General features: G+C 38.3%; 2 protein-coding genes across 2 annotated transcripts in view; one reads left to right on the forward strand and one right to left on the reverse strand.

Annotated features, from left to right (window-relative positions):
* The first annotated feature begins 571 nt into the window (after positions 1-571).
* LOC111618165 lies at positions 572-2,762 on the forward strand. The gene is made up of 3 exons (XM_023359627.1): positions 572-1,255; positions 1,516-1,575; positions 2,619-2,762. The coding sequence occupies exons 1-3, from the start codon at positions 1,129-1,131 to the stop codon at positions 2,732-2,734; spliced, it is 303 nt and encodes a 100-aa protein (XP_023215395.1). The 5' UTR covers positions 572-1,128; the 3' UTR covers positions 2,735-2,762.
* Positions 2,763-2,773: 11 nt separating this feature from the next.
* Positions 2,774-18,019, reverse strand: part of LOC111618162 — a 119,521-nt gene continuing 104,275 nt past the window's right edge. The window contains exons 5-7 of the mRNA XM_023359624.1: positions 5,930-6,069; positions 3,034-3,187; positions 2,774-2,969 (exon numbers count right to left, since the gene is read on the reverse strand). Of these exons, the coding sequence (XP_023215392.1) occupies positions 2,863-2,969; positions 3,034-3,187; positions 5,930-6,069 (401 nt within the window). The 3' untranslated portion in view covers positions 2,774-2,862. The remainder of the gene's footprint in view (positions 2,970-3,033; positions 3,188-5,929; positions 6,070-18,019) is intronic.

An 18,019-nucleotide genomic window follows, 5' to 3' on the forward strand; every position in this document is an offset into this window, starting at 1 on the left:
ATCCGTTCGTGAGAAAATGGCAAATGCTAAATAGTGTTAACGCCCTTATTTTCCAATAAGCGAATTTTAAAAAGTCTTTTTGCGGAAATTTATAGGCGAAAAAACACTTCTCCGCATCGACGTAATTCGATACGAAGTTTGGCTTCCCCGCATGACAGACTCGTCTGCGGGAAAGAAACCTTTACAGGGGCGGAACTACGTCCATTTTTTTGGTCGGCGGAAAATTCGTCGCGCGGGATTAGGTAAGGCTTAAAATTTTTTTTCTCTCGTCTTAATTCGGGTGGAATACGGTGAGAATTTCAGACGGTTTTCGATATAGATTGGGCGCACGGCGGATTGTTTGGATTTGAAAAGGCGCCGTTACCTTGGCAACCCAGGGTACAGTATAGACAGGTAGAGACCATTATGCGAGTATACCTGTTGCGGGGAGCATATCGGACCCACAAGGCCCCGCCTTCGAATGTTTGCCCGCTTCCGAGCTCAAAATCTAATTCGATCATCCGAATATTTACTGCTATAGAAGCACGCGGCGTTATCCCGGACGATCTCGTGACTAAAAGGCGAATTGCAATTGGTCACGGCGGAGGTCGAACGGTATAAAAGTAGGGACAGCGTCCGGACACATCAGAACAGCTGACCGGCTTCGAGTACCGCAAGGTCCCGTCCGACACGAGGTAGATATCCACTTGTTTCGCTTTTATTTCGCTTTCTCTTCTAGCCTTAGGCCCCGACTTCAGTATTTTACAACTCTGCACTTTCTAATGGAAATTTTCCAGATTCGTTCGAGATTTCCGCGGAATTTTTGGCTCCCTCGACCGGGCCACCGCCGGGCTCTTTTCTAAGGTCGGTGCCCGTTTGCCAGCGCGGAGCGTCGGAGGACGGCGGAGACGAATAAAAGTATTTGCGCCCGGTTAAGAACTGGAAGGTTACCATCGCGTGATAGCCGCTATTAAGGAGACGACTGGGCGAATTTGTTGTCGGTAAGGTTGCTAGGCAACGCAAAGTAGAACCAGGTACAGATACCACATGGCACATGGCACCGGCGGAGATCAATAACCAAATGGTTGCAACTGGGTTAAACGCGTCCCGATGTTAGTCATAAAATAACCAATCGGGTTTCGTCCCGGGATGACGCCGGCTGGGCTCCCGTCGTGCCTAGCGCCGGGGAGACGGCGTGTCTGGCCGGGGGGCGCCACGTCCCCCTGCGCCACCGTCATCCCGCTCGTTACAGGTGGCCCCCGCTCCGGGATCTCAGGTGAGATTTTTCCAACCCGTCTTCGGAAAATCGTTTCCGGCCCGACTTTCTCGCCCGTGGCTTTTTCCCCTTACTTTGGGCCGAGAAAACGGCGTCGAACGGTGTTGTGTTTGCGCGTTGCCAAGCAACCGGAAAACGCTTTCAAACAATTACTAATCGATGGCGTTTGTTGCCGTTCCAAAAACATTTACGTGGAAAAAAAGTTACTTTATTCGAGTATTGACCAAAGACTCTTTCTAAATCTCGTCTTTCTCTTTCAGTTTCGGCCCGGGACCAGGCCACGCCGGACCCGGAAAACTTTGCCGGAGGAACCCCACCAGGTAGTGTTGCCATCTCCGCCACTTAATTTCCACCCCCGTTAATTTAAAGCGGGCATTGGGGTCGCGCCATCGATTAGTTAGGGCCGCTCGTCTAATTGCCGCCGGTCAGTTTTTCCAATTTTTCTGGAAATTTCCAAAAGGTCGGAGATCGGTCCGATCGATAGAGTCGTTAACGAAGGGAGGAATCGACGGCGCGTGCCGAGTTTAAATTAAATTAGTTTACGCTGGCTACGGGGTAAGCCAGAGACGTTGGGAAAGGCCCAAGCCGCTAAATATTTTTCGGGTGATTTTGGGGAAGACCAGGTCCCCCGCGGGACGGTGTCGCCATCTGGCGCGCCGACGTTCCGATCCGAAAAGATAAAATCGAAGGTAGTAGTCGAGTAGTAACTCGACTCCACCTGTCCGTTGGGTGGAGTCGAAGTCCTCCAATCTTCCGCCACGCGCGGACGGTCAATTAGGCGGCCGAGGGGTGGAAAGAGACGGAAGGTGCGGGAAGGGACTGCGGAAAACCGCCGTCCACGTGAGTCGCCAGTCACGGGAAAGGCTTCCACCAAATCCACCGACTAATTAGATTGTCTTCCTATTATCCGTAAGGCTTTACTTCCACCCCGACGTCGGCACGTAAGTCTCGGACCCGCCTAATTTCGTTAGAATAGACGTTTTGCCCCGGCCCCGGGTCTCCGTACGGAAAGAGCCAAGGCCGAAGGACGCCCCGGGTAAAGCACGTGGGACGGAACGACGTCGTCCGGCGTAGAAACCGTGACCCCACCCGAAACCCGGAGCGCGTCGGGAAAGGTCACGCCGCCGGCCGCCGTTTTCGACGAAAGGAGCCGAAATTCGGCGGTTTCCTCCCTCCTCGGATATCGATCCGCCGGCGGGCGATTTTTCACCCTCTCCTTTTATTCCGGAGGTTCGCGACTATTCCACTTCCGGTCGAATCGACCTTCGAACCCGGAAGGGAAGGAGGCGCGCGGAAAATTAGTCGGTCGGTCGATTTCTTAGCCAGCGTTTGTTTCTGAGACGTTGTTTTCTTGTGTTTGCAGCGGGCGAAGGAGGAGACAGAAGAGAGAATGGAGCCTCACTCCCTGTGTGGAAGACTAGTGATTTTGTTGTTTTATTGGAAACAAACAAGAAATCACTATCTTCCAACAGTGTTTGAGAAAAAGCGACGACTGCAAGATCCCCGACGGCACAACCATTAATCAAACTATCTTTATTTTCCACACGAGTTAATAAATTACATCCGCTTTACGTCAGAGTGCGTCTAGGAAGGAGAGGGGTCCGACCTCAGTCCCGCGGGGGGTGGGATCCGAACAGCCGACGAAAGATGTCCGAGTAGGAGGGACGGAGGGAAGTCGAGCCGCGCCACTTCTCTTCGAAGGAGTCCGGATCGTCTGCAAAAGAAAAGGGAAAGTGAAAGGAAGACTGGGGATGGAAGGGGGAAGATTTTCGACTTACTTTGGTCCACGTTGACGAACTCCTCCCTCTTCTCCGTCCGACCGCCGGCCTGAGTCTTGGTGACCACGGAATGGGTGGCGTCTCCCACGCTCCTGCGTACCAGGGTGTCGACGTTTCCTCGCTCGTCCCTCACCGTTCTCCTCTCTTCCGTTTTCTAATTAGGTAATAGAAAGGCGGCGTTAATTCGAGGAAAGTGCGGCGTTATAACGCCGGCGGAGGCGGAAATGGCGGAGGTGCGCAGTCCGGGCGGTTCGATCGGCCGTAAACCTTTCGATCGGACGGTTACGTCCTTCCGCTCCCTCCCCGTTTTTTCCCAAACGGCGCGCCGAGGGATTATTACCGGGAAGAGTCCGCGCCGTGGGAACCCCGCGCCGCTCCCTTCCTCCGAAAACGCGCTTTAAACGGGCCTGGCGCAATTACGAAATAGAACCGAAGCCGTGGAAGAACGGCGATTATTCCCCGGGGACCCGGGTATTATTAAAAGATGGCGGGTGGACCAAAATCGCGATTTGGTAGCCACCAACTACCTCCGTTAACATTGGATTGGGAATTATTCGGTTCCCGTTGTTTTTTATCGTCTCGACCCGGGTCAACCGGTTACGGGCCGTCCCGCCTAAGACCGAAGCGCCTAACGTCCCGACGGATCCTGAAGTCGATTACTTAACATATCGAGAGGACGAGGGAACGGAGATTTCGACGGCGGCCGGAAACCCGGTCGACTTTTGTGTTAAAAGGACAGACCGAAGGCGTTCTCCTCACCACCGACTTCTGTTATTTCCAGCGATTGGCGATAAACGAGGTACAGTATTTAGCTGGCGGAAAAGAGGGTAAGGGAAGAGGGAGGGGAGGGAGGAGATAGACAGTAGAGAAAAGTAGAATCGCTCCGAATGACGTACGTACGGCTACAATACTGTACAAATACACCGGCCAGTGCAAAAAGTGGAAAACTTCCAGCAGCGGTAGAGATTAAAACCAAAATTTACTGTCATGGTAACGTTTTAACCTCCATTAGTAAATTGTCCGAAATATAGTCGTAGAATAATTGTAAATTCAAAGTGGGACCGTCCCAATCGGCGCTGTTCGAACTACCATCCCCCGGTCCGAACCGCATCCGCCGATGCATTACACGTTAACTTATAAAGGATAGAAACGGGCCTACTTTTCGTACAGGTGGATTATTAGACGATCGGTAAGGTAACACACTACGTTACAATTTCAATATTTCCATCGGGAGAAATTTGTGTAAGATTAGGCTCGGTTTTCTTACGAAATTCGAACGGGACCCCGCATAAAACGCGCGGCGTGCGTTAAACGTGTCGACGAACTCCCGCCTAACATTGAAAACGTTAGGATGACATTTGAACGTTTAAAAAACAGGAGCTAATTTTCAAATTATCGCCCCCGGTTCGGTTTGGCCCAGGGGTGGGGAACCCGCCACCCTTGGCGACTTCTCCCTCCCCATAAAATTTAATTTTTACTGCCACGGGTTGTCTTTCCGGATAAGGGCGTGTATACTAGATACGTATGTTACGCGGCTTTGGAGTTCCTTGTAATCAAAAACGTTGGTCTCCGGTTTAGCCTAAGAATTAAATTTCTGTGTTTTGGAAGAAGAGTCTAATTACTTCTAAATTAACGATAACAACCACAGTACAATCTGTACATTGTAATTGCAGATGATAAGTTAAAATACCGTAACGATAGCAGGATTCGTAGCCGTTATCCGTTGTAAAATGCCACAAAATTTCCATATTTATGGCTAAAAATATCCGGTGCCCTAACATTGTTAGATTCGAAGCATTTTAAGTTCGTAACCTAACAATAATACCAAATTCTTTGTACATTCGTTGACAAAAGTAAATCGTTACCTCCTACCAATCGGTGCGAAGTCGCATTTGATGTAACGCTTAACCCCGACTAATCAATCGAATATCGACGTTAACTTTACACCCAACGGATACTACCCAGCCGCCGGAGATCGGGCCACATACTTATCGGTTGTGTCGATTTGAGTAAAGTTCCAGTTTCGATCCGGTACAATAGACAAATTAATAAACATTTGACGGGACCGTAAGTATTCGGTTGTGTGGATCGAGCCCTAATGGCCACAGTCGACAACCAGACAGTCGGCAGAAATACGACTACAGACTCTAACCGAAAACGAAGTGATGGATAAAAGTACCTCATTCCCGTAAGCCAGGAATTTTTTTAATGGATGCTGTCCAACGGTCCAACAGCCCTAGACTGGAAGTCAACTAATCCGTTCGGAAAGCGGCACTCGTTGGAGGAATGTAAACTTCGCACACCCACTGCATTAATTAATCAATTATTTTGGATAAAAGCCTGTAGCGTTAATAAGGGATGGCAATTTCCAAAGAAATTCTCTACTTTCCCCAAAATTCCGGTTACTAAGGCCGGATATCGAAACTCCACTTAACGACCATCGTTATCTTTGCATTTTTAAGTCGTCGTTGCCTCAATACCTGGCTGATAATGCGCTTTAAACGTTAATCGTTGCTGGTATTAAAGGTGCTAGCCAACAAACAATACGGGATGAATTACATATTAATTAAAAATTCTGTACTTGAAGATTCATTAATTGTTCCCACGTCACCTTTCAACCACTCAATAAAACCAGAATTTCCACTTATAAACTCACTCTGTTCAATATTATCAATCGGTTATTGTTATCGGTATAGACCACAGGATAACATTAAGTAGAATCAACTGTAATGCGGGTTTAAAATATATTACTGTGATTGAAAATGCATTAATATAAAATTCTGTGTGTTGCTACCTACATTCTATGTACCCTCAAACTTAAGAGTTTGTGTTTTCTGACCTTAAAAATTTACAAACTAATTCCGAATTCGAATTTACGTCTCGGATGCTGGCTTACCCCGTCGGCGGTGGTGAAGGTCCGGATGGATACGAAACTGCTAAAAGTACGCCTCCCGGGCGGATTCTCCGACGGTCCTTCCGGAATTTCCTCTTTCAACAGGCCAGAGAGACCGTCTTTTGCCACTCTGTCGTCTAAATCTGCACCGGGAAGAGAATCAAAATTATTAGTTACTTAATAATCGAGAAAACAACATTAATTGCAGTTTTATTCGTTATTCGAATCTTATTTTAACCGTGGATGTTTGTAATTATGACATTGTACGATTTGTTAATTGTATAAGTAATCTGAAAGTGGCTTTTTATTTGTAACAATAAACTGTATTAAATTCTCCAAGGAGCACATTTAATTACATCTACAAACAAAAAAGTTACCACTACAAATTTCTTTGGCCTCATAAATAAATAATCTTAAAGAACTATAGCAATAAATATTAAATTCTTTGAAATATGATAACTCTTGTAACAATTCAAATCTATCCGAAAGTGAATTGTCATCGAGACTCCTTTGCAGGAAACAAAAATTTTAAATTAATTTCCATTGTAAACACGATACCTCAAATTTATAATTAAGTTTCCAGGCAAATTTTGTTACCCAATAATGCTTTCGATTCCATCAATAGTTGCTGCAAATCGAAACGTCGTTTAGAAAATTTCTTAAATTTTCTCGAGAAATCCGTAACTAGTTATAAATTATTTCCGCGTCGAATCGATAAAGGTCTCGAGGCGGGTCCGAACAATTTAGACAGATTTTTCTGTTTTAAATCTTGTACCGTTCCGTGGCGAAATGCAATAATGGTATATCGCCGAGCTTAAAAATAATCAGAGGAGGAGAAATATAATACACAAAATACCTTTACTGGTGACTTTTTAGCCCAACAGCTAATTGAAATTATGTTTTTGATATTCATTCATCCATTATGGAGATAAAAACATTAAATTGTATTAGTTTTCCTTTCAAACATTATCTTAATATTACATTACTATGGATGAAAGCAACCGAATAAATATCAAGATTAATAAAATATTTTGTCTACTTTAAAAATAAATTTCTTGCCAAATGGATTTTGTGTAAATAATACCAAATTATAGTAATATAATAAAATATTTAGGACTAATCTTTTGTCCTAAACCATCTCTCTGTATTGTATATTTTAAATTATCAATGTCTAAGCAAATTTTTTTTTTCTATTATTAGATTTTAAAACTAGTTTTAATATCATTTAATGGCCAATAATTGACTGTTCTTTTGTCGTTTGGGATTCAGTGTCCTACGTTGTATTTTTATAATTAAATTTTATAATTTTGGATATTTATCTTTATTAATCTTTCGTGGTAGCGTGTGCCTGTTTAGAATATGAGAGTCGTGGGTTTGAGTTGTATTCCGGATCAATCTTTCTTTCCAGAATTTCCTAAATTTATTAAGTTTTATACGAGATTGTTGATTGATGGAGCAAAGCGACGTGACACTTGGAGTCATTTCTCCCATGGCAGATCAGCCCAGAACAAGTATCTATGGGGAAAATTCCAGTGGTTGTACTACTTGTTTGGGCATAAATAGACTACGGTGTTTGGTGGTTTTATCCATTCTGCCACCGGTGGGCTATATTGGATAACAAATAATATTACCATCAGGTCAAAATTCCATAATTATTTAGCTAATAGAATTTGCCTTAATATATCTGAAAATAGTTTGGTAATTTAGACAAGTATTTAGTAATAAGATTATTCAACATTACTAAGCCTTACCAGACTTTTACAGCATTGTTACCCATCATAAGAACTTACAGTTCTTATGATGGGTAACAATGCTGTAAAAGTCTGGTAAGTCATGCAATCGTATGATCTTGTAGTTAGATAGTATTGGAACAAACATTTTATATCAAAATCATCATATAATTTTCTTTATTTCTGGTAATGTTATAAACTATTCCAAAACCTCACCTGAAGACTACAGCCTACACAAAGTTATTTGTAAAATTCGCCTGCAACCTACGCACAAAAGCAACTAATGTACGAAAGACCTAAACATCGTAACAAACCGACTGGAGGTGTGAACGGTAAGTTGCCAGATATTTTCAATCAGTACATTTGTCAAAAGTGCTTCAAAAGTAACCAAAAACCACCAAATTCTTGTGGAGAATTGTCAAAACAAAAATGTGGCAACTTTTTGACTAGTCTAATTGATACAAGACCGTGAGTATTATTGCTTGCATTTTGATGTTGTGACAAAACAGATCGATACATCTAGTGCTCTCTTTAAAAATATATATTCCACATAATTATGATAAGATATAATACTATGGGCATACATGCAACCTAACAGAGTTCTGCCGGGAGTTCGGGGGGTAGCAGAGAGCTACCGGGTCGCAACATTTTTTTTTACCCTTGCCAGCATCTTAAAAGCCCTTAAAACATATGAAGTGCACAATAGTGGTACACATGAAATAAAAATTATGCAAAGATAAACAGAATAAAAATAAAATGAAATAAATGTGAATATAATTGAAATAAAGCACTGCTCTAAATTAGAGAGGTGCTCTAAAACCAGTTACACTTGCACATATTACACTTGCACCAGTTACACTTACAAGTAATAACTTCTGAATATTTTAAATTTCAATACTGTATACAGAAATTTATATTTAAATAATAATACTTAAAAGATTGTATGTAAATTCTGGGTTAAATTATCTGAAAGAAGGCAGAAATATATATTTTGACTGCATATGGGATTCGAAACCACATTGTTTAACAACATGCTAAATGTTCCAGTTAGCCAAGCTACGGGGCACTTAACTGTTTATAATGGGACTAACTTTACATAGAAAACAACTATTTTAAATGTGTTACATAAAAAAATACCTGGGGAGCAAAATACAAGAACAAGCATTTGATAAGCTGCAGGAGATACTTACACACTGGTGCTTGTATGGTTTGATCCGTCAAGACAAATGGTGATCGTGGCAGATATGTCATCATATGGAGTAGGGGCAAAATGGATATATCAATATGGATGATTATTAAACAGAAACAAGATGACAATTAATTTTCATCAATTGTGTATAGCAAAGAGGTTCAATACCTATCAAAGGCAGTAAAATCGAATAAAAGAAGTGGGATACACATTAGTTTGGCATGTGAAAGATTCAGAAATTGTATTATTGGACTGATGATCACCTTTCGAACTGATCACAAACCTTTAATCTCAATGTTCTCCACAAAAAGCACAAAATACTCTTATGTCATCCCCACAGTCCCAGGACAGCAGATATTTTATCATGCTGAATGTTACAACAAACAGAAAGTGACAAACTGAATAATGGGATAAGAGTCTATGTGAGAGCAACTATGTAAAGCATTAGCATCAGCCTCTTGTCTGGCTGAGATCTGGAAATTGCAACAGGAGGCAAAAATATGTAAAAAATTAAATAAATATAGTAAGAGAAGATGGGCAGAAAGGCACAAAAAGAACAAATTATGAAGAGCATGTTGACCGTATAGAGTAGAAATATCAGAAGAATGCCTGCTGATGAAAGGATCATATATAATTTTTCCAACACAATTATGAAAAGAAATTCTAGACAAAATTAATCAGGGACATCTTAGGATAAACAAATGTTGAGTCTATGCACAATTGTTGGTATAGTGGTCAGGATTGCCTGTGCAGATAGCCACTATAATAAAGAGTTATGATCAATGCACACAAGAATAACATAACATTTGAGAATCCTTAATCTCAGCTTTGTTCCCATATTGACTGTGGCAAAACCTCAGAATGGACCTATGTTATCTGAATTGCAAATGGTATTTAGTGGTCACAGAATTTTATTCCTTGTAATCATAGGTAGTTTAAAATTCAATGGGATTGGACAGCAATGGAATGGAACCAGGTCATCTAAAGTGACAAATCCAGATTCAGTATGGGCACTGACAATGGCCATGTTTATGTTTGGAGACCCTGTGATGAACACCTCAATCTTTCCTATGGTTTGGAGGAGCACAGTGCCCCACAGCTGGTGTGACGGTCTGGAGTGCCATCACATAAGACATCAGGTCACCTCTAGTAGTGATCCGCAAGCCCATGTGGGACTATGATAGCCCAGTGGTTAGTAATATCCTGCAGCCACATGTGTTGGCTCTCATGGCAGGACTCCCAAGAGCCATTTTTCAGCAGGACAATGCTCGACCACACACAGCGAGGGTCACAGAACTGCTTCTGTCACATTGCCACACTTCCCTGGTCTGCAGATTTGTAACAAATTGAGTTCTAATTAGTTTTACCGAACTAGAGGACCACTTGCAGCAACTGTGGACCCCAGGACACCATACAGCACTTGTATGCCTCCATGCCTGCCTATATCACCATTATACTTATACATGTATAATTTTGTTTGATTCTGAAAACTCCTCCTTGCTATGCTAATTTTTATAGCACTATATATAAATATATTACAAAATATACATCACAAAATATCATAAAAATATCACAAAAAATATATATATTTTGTAAGACTCTGAGGAATTTTAATTGTTAACTTTAATCTCTGTAATTTACCAACAATGTTAATCAACTTGTTCTTAAATGCTTGTTACTAATTACTCCATAGTCCACACAAGACAAATTGGCAGCACTGTGCTACTTTATTTTCAATGAATTACATTCATTGCTTGTTCCGAAGAACTCAGTTCTTGGAACTCATTTGATTCTTCAAAGTATTTGATTTTGTTGTTGGTTAATTCCAAACAAATTTGTCTAACTAATCATTAACAAAGATATTGTGTTTGTATGTTTCCTCATCACATTACATTCATCTAAAAAAGGTGCAAAATCATTCTTGGAATGAAGTTTGTCATGCTCTGTGATGACTGTTGTTATTTATTTGTCCACAACAAATGGAACCTCAATTTTTCACTTTGGGTTATTTTTTCATACCCTTTTGAGTATAAAGAACCTCTTCAATTTCCTTGTTGTATAGATATACCTAATTAATTAGTGTAAAAACTGGATGCATTACTTATAATTAATTCAAAATACACATAAATCTAGTAACCAAAAAAAACTTTAATATTCAACCAATGTGCATTGCACATTGGTTGAATATTAAAGTTTTTTTTTGTATATTAAAGAATATTATAGTTGTTTTTGGTTAAAAATCAATCATTTGATTGATTGTATTTTTAAATTTATTTTCTATTCTGTCTGAAGACTTGAAGATGATCTTTAAATAGAATTGAAAACATTAGTTCAGTTATTAAATTACTTTTTGTTACTAAATTTAGGTGTATTTTGAGTTAATTACAGGTATACTTCTTATATTTCTGCATTATACATGTTTCTGGCTTGTAGTAAAGTTTAACAGAAAATTATTCCAATCTAAAGTTTTGTGATTTAGCTTTCCATTTTAGACATGTTTTATGTATTTGATAGCCTCTTGTTCTCTTTTCTAATTGTTAGAAGCGAGCAGAAGATTGCTTGGGAGAACTAATCACACGGAAGCACAACAATGGTAGATTATACAGGTTTTACCGATTACAAAGAAAAATGCATTTCAGACTGTATGTTCCTCACCAGTGATTTTTATTTAATACACATCTGGTTAAAAACATTAGATTACAGTTCTAAATATTTATGTATAAACACAGCAAAATAAACTAATTATCAAATATAATATTACTTCAAATGTGGTAACTGCTATAAACATTGTATTTTATAAATATGCAGGTGATAACTGGATTCATAAATACTGCATTAAATAATTAATATATAAAAACTAAATAAAATAATAAATAATTATTGTAAAAGAGTTAAAAAAGAAACACCTGTAAGTTATAAAATGTAATAAATATATATAAAATTGGTAAAAATAGAGTCTAAAAGTAGTAACACAATAATGATACCAATAAAATACTAAAACTGATACAGCATAATATTAAAATAAAAAAGGAAATGGGAAGAGGGAGAAGTATCTTAAAATGGACTCTTCTCAGAGGTATAACATAACCAAATCTCTCTAATGTCAGTACTAGTATTTAAATTCACTCTATTTTCAGTAATTTCAAGAATTTTGATATTGTGTAGATGACACTTTGCAACCTGCATGATTGCAGTGTCCCCTGACTGCTGAGTTAGAATAACTGTATTTAACAAGTCTTAAATGTTCTCAAATCCTAATTTAAAGTTCTCTAAATACTATACTACTTTTATAATGTTTAGAACTGTAATACAAACCTTTTAATGTTTTTAACCATATATATATTGAATAAAAAACTGACAAGGGACATACAATAAAGCCTGTATAATCTGCCATCGTCGTGTTCCTGCATGTTAGTTCTCCTAAGAAATCTTATGATTACTTCTAACAAGGTTTTACTGTATTCCCTTTTTCTGCATTCTCGAAAATTTCTCTTGTAGAATTTGGTCTTTTCTTAATATAGTATACTAGCAGGCCTTGTTGTGGCTCAAAATGTATCTATTATAAATGTATAACACTTCCCCCGTGGGGGAAAATTTTTCGAAAAATTTCTTCTTAGTGTACATTCTCTTGACGTACCCTATTAAAACGCAATCAAAAACGCAAAAACCTGCATCTAAAATAGTATAATAGAAGCCAAGTTTTTCACAGTAAGCCTTAATGCTGTCCCTCTCCCCCGCGGGAGGAATATCGAAAAATCCCTTCTTAGTGTACATTCTGTTGACGTACTCTATTAAAACGCAATCAAAAATGCAAAAAACCGCATCTAAAATAGTATAAATAGAAGCAGAGTTCTTTACAATAAGCCTTCCCCGTAAGGCTTACTGTAAAGAACTGTCCATCTCCCATGTTTAACGGAATAATATACAGCCTATGTCCACCCTGAAGTACCATTCTAAATATTGGTGAAAAATTTTTGAAATTGGATGAGTAGTTTCGGAGATTACCTGTTGCATACAAACTAACAGACATACATACATACAAACATTACCTCTTTATAATATTAGTATAGATAACTTATCTATTTTTCAGTTTAAAAGAAGTACTTGGATGTCTCTTAATTACTGTCTCTAAATCCAATAGACATTCTGTAATCAAATGTTTTTACAAATACAGTAGGCATCAATTATCCAAATCAATTGGGGACTGGGGCTGTTCGGAAAATTAATTTTTCGGATAACTGATTATGTACGAAAAAATATATTAACCTATCCCATGTTGAAATTCATTCAAATCCTGGCACGTCCTTAAGTACCCTCTTATGGTCTCCATGCTGCCAATGCTGCCAGCTAAAACATGCACACCAACAAAAATAATATTGGAGTAGCCCAAGACATAGCCAAAGATTGCAGTGCCACAGCACTAGCAGAAATTTAAATTTGACAACTGGAAAGCTTTCGGTTAATTGACGTTTCGGTTGATCGACATTCGGATAATCGATGCTCTACTGTAGTTCATTAACTATTGTCATTAAAGAGAAAGAAGTTAGTGTGATGCTCTTATGGGCAGGGGTGCTCATGACCCAAAAAGTGTGGCCAGGTTACAAAAAGCTATTTAGATTAATAATAGAAAAGATTTTAACATAAATAATGAAATAACAAATGTGCTTATTCTGCATTATTTATTTGTTTATACTGGTTTATAGTATTAATCATCAAAGTTATGATGAATTCCATGACAACAGGTTGAAAATATGTAATTACAATAAGTACTAGAATTGATAATTTAGTAAAGTAAAAAAATAATGAGAACTGACAACAATTTTTTAAGAGGCATTTAAAATTAAAACATGTAATCATTCTATCGTGGCATTCCCTAAGGTCAAAAAGAAAAAAAGAGAATTTTCCATGCACAACATGCTGCAAACTTCAGTCCTCTGAAGGATGTCATCAAACTAAAATGAAAACGAAAAAAAAAATAAACAAAATAATTATGAATTACTGAACCAGTAAAATAATAAATCTCAAAATAGTGAAAACACATAGTGGTGTGCCCATGCTCATACAGCATGTACACAAACAGTCAAATGACTGAGGTAGCAAAGCTACAAGAGTGAATCAAAGTCCTTTATCAACCGCATTTTTCTCAAAAGCTGAAACATTATTTTAGAATTTCAAAATACATACTTACATTTGAAAACTGAGTTCATACCCTATTTTTCCACATACTTTCCAAGATAGACCGAACATTTCCTTTATTTGGCACAAATTTTTGGGTGTCACTCTCACAATGTGCTTGATTGCTTATACAGCCACAGTCAAACTGCTATCTTTATATCATTGTCACTATCAAAGTGGTGACCCTCTAATCCTTTTGAGGGCTTTTGGTATCCTTAAGAAGGGGTTAGCAGATGATAATCAAAAGATGCCCTATCTGGACTGTATTGCAGTTGACAAAGAATAACCTTATCTGGAGACATCATAGATGCTTGCCGTTTTGTTTCTGAACTTCACACATTTTGTCAATACATTTTCTTTACATTCTTGCCAGATATCACAAAAACTAAATGACACTTCTGAATTACTTTGGCTTAGAAATCAACAGAACACTCACCATTTTCAAACATTCGTATTTCCATTGCATCTCACCAGACAATGTTGGAAACTGTCAAGGAAACACAGAAGGAACTATCATCTCACATATAATATTACACTTTTGAAATTTCAAAATATACATTTCCAGAAAAATGTAGTTGGCAGTGTTTTTGATTTCCTCTCATATTAACCTGTGGCNATTTTTATAATTAAATTTTATAATTTTGGATATTTATCTTTATTAATCTTTCGTGGTAGCGTGTGCCTGTTTAGAATATGAGAGTCGTGGGTTTGAGTTGTATTCCGGATCAATCTTTCTTTCCAGAATTTCCTAAATTTATTAAGTTTTGTACGAGATTGTTGATTGATGGAGCAAAGCGACGTGACACTTGGAGTCATTTCTCCCATGACAGATCAGCCCAGAACAAGTATCTATGGGGAAAATTCCAGTGGTTGTACTACTTGTTTGGGCATAAATAGACTATGGTGTTTGGTGGTTTTATCCATTCTGCCACCGGTGGGCTATATTGGATAACAAATAATATTACCATCAGGTCAAAATTCCATAATTATTTAGCTAATAGAATTTGCCTTAATATATCTGAAAATAGTTTGGTAATTTAGACAAGTATTTAGTAATAAGATTATTCAACATTACTAAGCCTTACCAGACTTTTACAGCATTGTTACCCATCATAAGAACTTACAGTTCTTATGATGGGTAACAATGCTGTAAAAGTCTGGTAAGTCATGCAATTGTATGATCTTGTAGTTAGATAGTATTGGAACAAACATTTTATATCAAAATCATCATATAATTTTCTTTATTTCTGGTAATGTTATAAACTATTCCAAAACCTCACCTGAAGACTACAGCCTACACAAAGTTATTTGTAAAATTCGCCTGCAACCTACGCACAAAAGCAACTAATGTACGAAAGACCTAAACATCGTAACAAACCGACTGGAGGTGTGAACGGTAAGTTGCCAGATATTTTCAATCAGTACATTTGTCAAAAGTGCTTCAAAAGTAACCAAAAACCACCAAATTCTTGTGGAGAATTGTCAAAACAAAAATGTGGCAACTTTTTGACTAGTCTAATTGATACAAGACCGTGAGTATTATTGCTTGCATTTTGATGTTGTGACAAAACAGATCGATACATCTAGTGCTCTCTTTAAAAATATATATTCCACATAATTATGATAAGATATAATACTATGGGCATACATGCAACCTAACAGAGTTCTGGATCACTACCGAGTCGCAACATTTTTTTTTTACCCTTGCCAGTATCTTAAAAGTCCTTAAAACATATGAAGTGCACAATAGTGGTACACATGAAATAAAAATTATGCAAAGATAAACAGAATAAAAATAAAATGAAATAAATGTGAATATAATTGAAATAAAGCACTGCTCTAAATTAGAGAGGTGCTCTAAAACCAGTTACACTTGCACATATTACACTTGCACCAGTTACACTTACAAGTAATAACTTCTGAATATTTTAAATTTCAATACTGTATACAGAAATTTATATTTAAATAATAATACTTAAAAGATTGTATGTAAATTCTGGGTTAAATTATCTGAAAGAAGGCAGAAATATATATTTTGACTGCATATGGGATTCGAAACCACATTGTTTAACAACATGCTAAATGTTCCAGTTAGCCAAGCTACGGGGCACTTAACTGTTTATAATGGGACTAACTTTACATAGAAAACAACTATTTTAAATGTGTTACATAAAAAAATACCTGGGGAGCAAAATACAAGAACAAGCATTTGATAAGCTGCAGGAGATACTTACACACTGGTGCTTGTATGGTTTGATCCGTCAAGACAAATGGTGATCGTGGCAGATATGTCATCATATGGAGTAGGGGCAAAATGGATATATCAATATGGATGATTATTAAACAGAAACAAGATGACAATTAATTTTCATCAATTGTGTATAGCAAAGAGGTTCAATACCTATCAAAGGCAGTAAAATCAAATAAAAGAAGTGGGATACACATTAGTTTGGCATGTGAAAGATTCAGAAATTGTATTATTGGACTGATGATCACCTTTCGAACTGATCACAAACCTTTAATCTCAATGTTCTCCACAAAAAGCACAAAATACTCTTATGTCATCCCCACAGTCCCGGGACAGCAGATATTTTATCATGCTGAATGTTACAACAAACAGAAAGTGACAAACTGAATAATGGGATAAGAGTCTTTGTGAGAGCAACTATGTAAAGCATTAGCATCAGCCTCTTGTCTGGCTGAGATCTGGAAATTGCAACAGGAGGCAAAAATATGTAAAAAATTAAATAAATATAGTAAGAGAAGATGGGCAGAAAGGCACAAAAAGAACAAATTATGAAGAGCATGTTGACCGTATAGAGTAGAAATATCAGAAGAATGCCTGCTGATGAAAGGATCATATATAATTTTTCCAACACAATTATGAAAAGAAATTCTAGACAAAATTAATCAGGGACATCTTAGGATAAACAAATGTTGAGTCTATGCACAATTGTTGGTATAGTGGTCAGGATTGCCTGTGCAGATAGCCACTATAATAAAGAGTTATGATCAATGCACACAAGAATAACATAACATTTGAGAATCCTTAATCTCAGCTTTGTTCCCATATTGACTGTGGCAAAACCTCAGAATGGACCTATGTTATCTGAATTGCAAATGGTATTTAGTGGTCACAGAATTTTATTCCTTGTAATCATAGGTAGTTTAAAATTCAATGGGATTGGACAGCAATGGAATGGAACCAGGTCATCTAAAGTGACAAATCCAGATTCAGTATGGGCACTGACAATGGCCATGTTTATGTTTGGAGACCCTGTGATGAACACCTCAATCTTTCCTATGGTTTGGAGGAGCACAGTGCCCCACAGCTGGTGTGACGGTCTGGAGTGCCATCACATAAGACATCAGGTCACCTCTAGTAGTGATCCGCAAGCCCATGTGGGACTATGATAGCCCAGTGGTTAGTAATATCCTGCAGCCACATGTGTTGGCTCTCATGGCAGGACTCCCAAGAGCCATTTTTCAGCAGGACAATGCTCGACCACACACAGCGAGGGTCACAGAACTGCTTCTGTCACATTGCCACACTTCCCTGGTCTGCAGATTTGTAACAAATTGAGTTCTAATTAGTTTTACCGAACTAGAGGACCACTTGCAGCAACTGTGGACCCCAGGACACCATACAGCACTTGTATGCCTCCATGCCTGCCTATATCACCATTATACTTATACATGTATAATTTTGTTTGATTCTGAAAACTCCTCCTTGCTATGCTAATTTTTATAGCACTATATATAAATATATTACAAAATATACATCACAAAATATCATAAAAATATCACAAAAAATATATATATTTTGTAAGACTCTGAGGAATTTTAATTGTTAACTTTAATCTCTGTAATTTACCAACAATGTTAATCAACTTGTTCTTAAATGCTTGTTACTAATTACTCCATAGTCCACACAAGACAAATTGGCAGCACTGTGCTACTTTATTTTCAATGAATTACATTCATTGCTTGTTCCGAAGA

This window comes from Centruroides sculpturatus, unplaced genomic scaffold (genome assembly GCF_000671375.1).
Source record: "Centruroides sculpturatus isolate CEXI.00-Female unplaced genomic scaffold, Cexi_2.0 scaffold62, whole genome shotgun sequence".
NCBI lineage: Eukaryota > Metazoa > Arthropoda > Arachnida > Scorpiones > Buthidae > Centruroides > Centruroides sculpturatus.